Source organism: Zea mays, chromosome 8 (genome assembly GCF_902167145.1).
Source record: "Zea mays cultivar B73 chromosome 8, Zm-B73-REFERENCE-NAM-5.0, whole genome shotgun sequence".
Classification (NCBI taxonomy): domain Eukaryota; kingdom Viridiplantae; phylum Streptophyta; class Magnoliopsida; order Poales; family Poaceae; genus Zea; species Zea mays.
The window spans coordinates 167,847,224-167,854,758 of record NC_050103.1 but is presented as its reverse complement, the minus strand read 5'-3'; the positions used below and the strand labels follow the sequence as shown (position 1 = coordinate 167,854,758).

Genomic DNA, 7,535 nt, shown 5'->3' with positions numbered 1-7,535 from the left:
GCCAGTAGGACGTATCTTTCCTACTACTATTACAATAGGAGTACACTACCGTGCAGGCAGGTCGAAGCGTATTGGTAGCGGTAAAGGCTGGGCACTCATCGTCTTGGCGCGTCTTTTCCTAACCCTAGGAGAGGTACAAAATACACGTCACGTCACTTTTGCAGTCACGGCCACCGGCCCACCGCTCCCAGACTCCCAGTCCCACAACAGCACGAGCAAGAGCCAAGCCTCGCCCTCGCAGCCCGAGACGGAAAAAGGCTTGCCGCACGGGACAGGGCACGCACCCGAACCGATTCCCGCCGCTAACGCCAATCTCAACGGCACTGTAATGATAAAGAGGGGGTAATAAAGTAGCAGACCAAACCCGATTGAAAACTCGAAGCGCTGGATCATCAGAGCTGTGTTTTGGCCGTACCTCCACAGCGTCCATCCGAAACACCAACACACAAGACGACAGAAACCGCCATGGAAACCTCAACTCCAAAGCTCCATTACAAAAACGGCTTGGAAATTGGAATTCTACTACCGTTTCTAGGCTGCTTAGAAATACCAGAAGAATACAAAAAAAACGAAAAGAAGCGCAGCTGGACCTCTACTCTCTCTACTGATCTGCGTCTCCTTTTCCTTGCCTACTACAGTACTACTAGTAGGATACGTACATCTGACAAGACGACACCCGGGCCCAAACGGAAACCTCATTCAATTCACCAGCTGGTGCGATGGAAAAGACATGGAGGGGGGAAAAAATCAGTCGAAACGCCTTCGATTCCAGCGCGCCTTTCGCTACGGTGGGCCGGCCGGCCGGCCAGCACGGCCGCTGCGGCGGAGCCGTAGACCCGTAGGGTACTGGTGCTGCTACGTCATGTCAGCCGTTGGGGGATGCGCCCGCCGAGCCGTTTCCCGTTTCCTCACTGCGGCTGCTGCTGCTGCTGATCCTGAGCGTCGCCGACGGCGCCAAGTAGCCAGCGGTCCACGGGCACGCACTGCACCTTGTGCGCGCGCTTCCAGTCCAGCGCCTGGCACGCGCGGGAGCAGTAGTTGGCCGCGCCGCACACGGAGCACCGCCGGAACTCGTGCCGCCGCGTCTCGCGCCGCCCGCACCGCACGTGGGAGCACAGCCGGAGCTCCGCGCCGTCGCCGTCCACGCCGCTCTCGCCGGTTATCTTCCCGCCCGCCTGGGCGGCGCAGCGGTCGGAGGCCCACCACCAGTCCACCATGAACTGGTTCGCCGCGTGGGGCTCCGCCTCGGGGAGGCTCCACCCGAAGTCGGACAGGAGAGGGCACCCGCCGCCGCCGCCGCCTCCGACGACGACGCCCGCGGCGTGGCGCGAGGCGGCCGCGGAGAGCGCGAGGGTGAGCTCGCGGGCGTTCGCCGACACCAGGAGGCGGCGGCCCTCGGCGGGGTCCCGCCGCACGCCGTAGCCGTCCTGCAGGCAGTGCCCGAGCTCGCGGAGCGCGTCCACGTGGCCCAGCGCGGCCGCGCGCGCGCACAGCGCCGCGCCCGCGCGGAGGTCGCGGTCCGACTTGGCGCCGCCGCTGCCGTTGAACTGGATGACGGCCAGCGAGTAGAGCGCCGCCGCGTGCCCGCCGACGGCCGCCTTCGCCAGCAGCGCCGCGCCGCCGCTGCGGCTGCCCAAGCAGTAGAATCGGATCTGCAGGGAACACAGAAGCAGGCGCTCCATGTCAGCCACGCGCGCTTGATCGGAGAAGAACGGAAACTGAGTTATTAGGGTTGTGACGCGGCCCGTACCATGCCGAGAATGTAGCAGGCCTCGAGGTTGCCGGCGTCGGCGGAGCGCTTGAGGAACCTCTGCGCTGCCTCGGACCACGCCGCCGCCTTCACGGACAGCGACGCCGGCGAGGCCTTGGCGAACACCATGTCGTGACTGCCCAGCTCGTTGAGCCTCTTGCACCTGCACACGCCCAAGACATCAGCAAGCGCCCGATCCTTGGCATCCGCCTTATCCCTAACGTTTTCCGTAAACCGCAAAACTGCTTCGAACTCTCCCCCCACGCGACGTGGAGGGAGAGGGAGCGTTCGCCATCCGATGGAACACGAGGAGTTGATGAAAAAGCGAGTGGTGCCCGGGCAGACGTACGTGAGGTGGACGGAGAGCAGGTCGGCGGGCGCCGAGGAGTCGGCCGCGACCTTGGTCAGGATGGAGAGGACGAGGTCGTCGGGGAGTGCGTCCAGGTAGTCCGGCCCGTCGGCAGGCCGCTTCCTGCGCTCGCAGCAGGCGCACTCACCGGCGACGGCCGACGCCGCCCTCTTCCTCTTCTGCCCCACCAAGGCATCCTCGCCTCCGCCGTTAGAATACCGGGACCCGCTCCTCGTCCTCATCTCTCTCTCTCTCTATCTCCACCGAAGTCGTCGTCGCCAGAGAGGGAGGGGAGAAAAGGTGGGGAGAAAGGTGAAACGGCCGCGCGGGCGGGCGAGACGACCGGGAGCGCGGAGTGGTGTGCCTGTGGGCGACCAATCCAGAGGGCTTTTATACAGAAGTAGAAGTAGAGCGAGAGGAGGAGGTGGTGGACGAGGACGAGGAGCGTCTCCGTCGTACCGTGGCATAGGGGTGTGTGTTCAGTTTTTACTGCTTTTAATGCCCTGCCAACTGCAGTATCCGCAGGGGCGGAGCTGACCGCATGAGTGCTGCCAATGCGCGCCCACGCAGACGCAGGCAGGCTCCATCAGCTAAAAAGCATCAATGCTTGCTGTTGTGGCTCCCTCCCTTTTTTTTCACCGCCAGCTTTTGTGGGGGTAAAAGCCTGCCAAAAACAAAGGACATGAGTTTTCTCCCCTTTTTTATTCATCCTTACGTTCGCTTTTGAGGGATACAACGCACAGCGTATATATGTACCGTCCCATCAGGGTCGATTGATATAATATTTCTAGCTATCAGAACTGGAGTAGTACATTCGAGTGTACAGCCTGTACCAAGTGCCCCAGTTAAATACAGTTCTGCGACCACGTTTCCATTAATAAATTAAATGGTTTCTATTGTACCACATATTATAATACTGGTTACAAGATCAATCCATATATCATAATATATATTGGATCCATATAAAAACACATGTACCCTATCCTAAACATGAGAACTATAGGTGAAGGACCCCAACGTTTATAGGGTGAGCCCACGATTTTTTTTTCGAACTCAAATGGTTGAAATTGAATAAGCAAATCAAATATTGAATTGTGGTCTGATCGTATTCGTATCCAACCGATTTTGCCCGCCGCCGCAAATCAGATAATATCGTTCGTATGAATCGGACTATAGCCCACCCGACGAACACTGTGATTGCCTTGATCGGTATGGACCGTCTAGGCCACCGTGCTAGCAAGTTCGATAACAATCCATACCGAAAACGGTCTTACTACTATGTTATTATAGATGGCCATTTGACACTAACACGATGGGTTAGCCCAGACACGGCACGAAAAAGCACGGTCCAGGCACGACCCGGTCCGGTTAGTATAGTGCCAGTGATTGCATCACTATCTCGACCCGTAGTGCTGGCACGGGCACGACACGGTTACATTTTTTTATTTTAAAAATAATAGTTTACATATATTAAGTATAAGAATTCAACATATAACACAAAAAAACTGCAGCTACATTGGTTAGATAGATGCGATTAAGCCTCTTATGCACTAGGTTATGAGTTTGAGCCCCCACAACTACACTTTTTTGCTAAATTCTACAATATACTCAGATGGGCCATAGTGCCACCGGACCGGCCCAGCACGACTAACAGGCTCACGGGCCGTGCATGGGCCACGGCAGCGGCACGCCGGCCCATCTGGCACGGCACGCTTCGCTAGCCGGGCCGTGCCGGCGACGGGCCGTGTCGGCCCGTTTGGCCATCTATATATGTTATACCGTACTTTCGGGTGATGCTCGTAGAACATTAAACCTATTATTTTAACTTTAAAACTTACGCATTTGAACATGTACAAGTGTTTATATGATTCTAGTTAATCTGGCTAAATTTGGAGTTATTTAACTCCTTGACAGACGAGAAGGATTAATAGTGTTCTTTTACCGTTCATTTATCTTCGTTTATTTTTATTTGAGACGTCCCGAGAAAGTACAACCTAGAATGTGCTGTTTACGGCTGTGTTCAACACGTCATCATCATGTATATGGTCGTGTAAAATATTATTTTATTCTGTAAATAATATCGTTTGTTTATAGAGTTGAGTTTGAAACAGAAGACGATGAAAATGAGATATGATGAGAAAGGTGTTGAAGATAGGCTAGTAGTGCTCGTACAACTCAGCAGAGTACAGTACCTCGTCTGTTGCTTCTGTTGCCATATATATGACTAAAGACCTGCAACGCTACAGAATTCCTATGCCCTCGTTTCAGTTTCTCACGGTAACTAGGCTTTTGTTATTGTAAGGACTAATCTAGAAACTTAAATTTTTTCTTAGGAAATGGTAGGAATTGAGGGACAAATTAGGTCATGTCCACCTCAATTCCAAACTAGCACTAAGGATCTGTTTTGCTAGCAAGGGATTTGATAGTCTATAATCCGTTAGTACTTCAAAATTAGGCAATAAGCATTCTTAATGGCTTGTTCGGAGAAAAGAGAGGATTTTCGGGAAAAAAAAAGAGAGGATTTTAGGCTCTTGAATCTCTTGCTATTAAACAAGCTCTCAATCCTCTCTCATCTCCGTCTTCCGAACACGCGGTAAATGTAGGAAGGAAACCGCAACAAACAAACAGACAGTTTGTATAGAGAGCTTTTAATATCAGTAATTGTAACGGTACTCCTCTGGTCAGCCCGTGACATGTTGCAAAAAATACATATGACCAAACTGGCAGCCCGAAACGGCTAGAAATTTATAGGTTTGTTCATGGCGACGGCGTCGAGGTAATGTGTGGGACTTAAATTTAGTGGACGATTTTATAAAAAATCACGGCGCGTGTTGATTATCGGTCGGCAGTAGTAGTACAGGTGAGTTGGATTGCCTCTCCTGCACAATCAAGCACAAGCAGGTGGCAATGCATGCACATGCAATGCAAGTGCGGCAGTAGAAACGTTCCCCGCGGAAGCAAAAACTGCGCGGATCGGGCAGCAGAACTGCGGCCTACTGCCACATCTCCCGGACAGGGAACGGCACCGCACTTTATTTGGGGCAGCCGAGGCACCGGCACGTGAGGAGTGGTTGGTGCCCGGCGAACAGCCACATGATGCAGTGGAGTGGAGAGTGGAGGCAGGAGGAGACAGCGTCGGTGAGGCAGGTGGGCGTTGGCTGGCGGGAGACCCCCGGCCGGCCTGACCGACCTGAACCCCGGACCCTAACCCGGACCCGGAGTGAGCTCAGCCCGGCCGGCCGCAGCGCAGGCGGTGGTGCAGATCGTCAGTTGGTGCATGTGGTTGGGTCGGGTGGTTGGGTCTGCGTCTCGCCGGCTGGGGGTGGGGGTGGGGTGGGTCGACCAGAACCGGATCCTCCTTGGCCTGCGTGTGGCGCGACGCGGCCGCCGCCTGCCGATGCGGTGCGCTCCATGTGTCGCGCCTCGGGTCCCTCCCCGGCCGTCTCGCGTGGCCCGCTTGCATTGCCGCCCTCTCACCCTCACTCACTCGGCCTTTCTTTACTCACTCTCTGTCTGTCTCTCTCTGCCCGCATTGTCTCGCTAGTCGCTACGGCCAAGGAGAGCATCGCACACGACTCACGACTCACGAGTCACGAGTGAGGGTCCGGTACTGCGGTGGCGCGGAAGCAGAGCACAGTCAGCAGAGCGGGCAACGCACACGGAACGGTGGCTCCATCTGCCCGGCCCCGTTTTCTTTCCATGTCACACGCACTTGGGCTGCACTGCATGTGCTGCCAACGTGACCTACATGCCATCCGTCCATGTGGTGGATGCAAACCGCCAATCTATTGAAGAAGAAAGATCCATCTCATCAGGGGAACGCGGAGAAGGCTGAGCTCCCTCTACTACCGGAGCCAAAGCCTCCTCCGGACGGGATGGTGGCCGGACAAGACGGAACAGGCCGCGCGCACAGCTGAACCCCGAACCGTATCGTATCCACCACCACCACCACGATCGACGATGGGTTATCGCACCGGGTTCCCTTTCCCGCTCTACTAGCACAAGTCCGATCTGTAACGCACTGACACGGAACAGAAGGCAGCTAGCTGCCGGTTCGTGCACGCGCCGTAGATACTTTATATCTATTTCGATCAATCTACCGCACTACTACAAAGTCTACTTCTTCGCCGAGCAGTTAGTTCCGTCACCACTCATCACTGGAACAAGGACTGCAACGGAACTGCAATGTGTTGTGCGCATTTTTTTTCTCCGTGCAACCAGTGCTTGACGAGAGAGAAAAAAAAAACCCAAACTCAATTTCCTCCTCTCCACTTTTCGTCCAAATTAAAACTCCTAGTTAATTGGAACGCTAAAAAGCTTTCAGTGTTAAAGACTGTTATTACTAGTAGACAAGCTAACATACTTCTCGTCATATCGTGTTTTTTTTTTTAAATTGAGGTCAACCTGCTGGCAGCACTCTGTTGTCAGGATTTAAAAGTGGAAATTTTTTTTTTTGCACAACAAAGTCCTCATCGATCGTGGTTTGTTAAATTTAGGTCAACCTGCTGACAGTTTTATTGTATGGAGAATCGTGAAACGAATTCCTCATCATGGTTTTAAATTTAGGTCAACCCGATGACAGTTTCTTGTCTGTTTTTTTTTTCAAAATTAACGAAGTCCTCACAAAGTTTTTTTTTTTTGGTCTGTTCTTTTTTCGGTTTCTTCAATAATACTTCCTCCGTGTTGCTGCGATACTACAGCACCAATATCTAGTTCTCGAAGTGTTACTGATCTAAGTGACACACTCGAACAGTATACCGGAAATGTATTTTGAGAATTTATGGACCTAAGTAGTAGTACGCTTGAACCATAACAGGGTGCTAGAAATGTGTGCTTGAGAATTGGTCGACCTAAGTGATACCCTAGGATAGATTCTAAAATACCTATTACCATACATTTAACCCTTATAAAAAAGAACACCTTAGCCATCTTTTTAGCAGCGAAGTATGGTTCTCCATCTTAAGGACACTATGATTGCTACTTGCCGGTTGTAGAGTAGGAAACAGATTGACAAGTCGGAGAGAGAGTATGGGCTTCGATTGCCTTGTCGTCTTTTGGACACTACGCTTACAAGGGATCATGACAGATTCTAGTAGTACACTTGCTACTTGGTAGCTGTGGTGTAGGAAATAGATTGGCAAGACGGGGATGTAAAGGGGCTCCGATTGCCCTGTCATCTTTGGTGTCTTGTTGGTTACTCCGGAAGAGGAGGACACGGACCTTAACTTGGCCTCAAATAGTAATTGGCATTAGCCCATCTAAGCAAGCCCTCACTGCACAGCTACCACCTTAACTTGGCCTTTCAGGGTTTCAATCGCTTTTTGTTGGGTTAAAAAACGAGCAGTTTTGTTACTAGTTGTAGGCAGTATTTTGTTTATTTAAGTGTAACAAATCATGCATGTACGTTGTATCTGGTGTCGATTGAGTTTATCTGGC

General features: G+C 52.6%; 1 protein-coding gene across 1 annotated transcript; it reads right to left on the bottom strand.

Annotated features, from left to right (window-relative positions):
• Nucleotides 1-448: 448 nt before the first annotated feature.
• Nucleotides 449-2,560, bottom strand: LOC100501731 (F-box protein At1g67340). The gene is made up of 3 exons (XM_008658707.3): nucleotides 2,100-2,560; nucleotides 1,751-1,913; nucleotides 449-1,652 (listed from the first exon to the last, which is right to left on the bottom strand). The coding sequence occupies exons 1-3, from the start codon at nucleotides 2,339-2,341 to the stop codon at nucleotides 909-911; spliced, it is 1,149 nt and encodes a 382-aa protein (XP_008656929.1). The 5' UTR covers nucleotides 2,342-2,560; the 3' UTR covers nucleotides 449-908.
• Nucleotides 2,561-7,535: the final 4,975 nt, after the last annotated feature.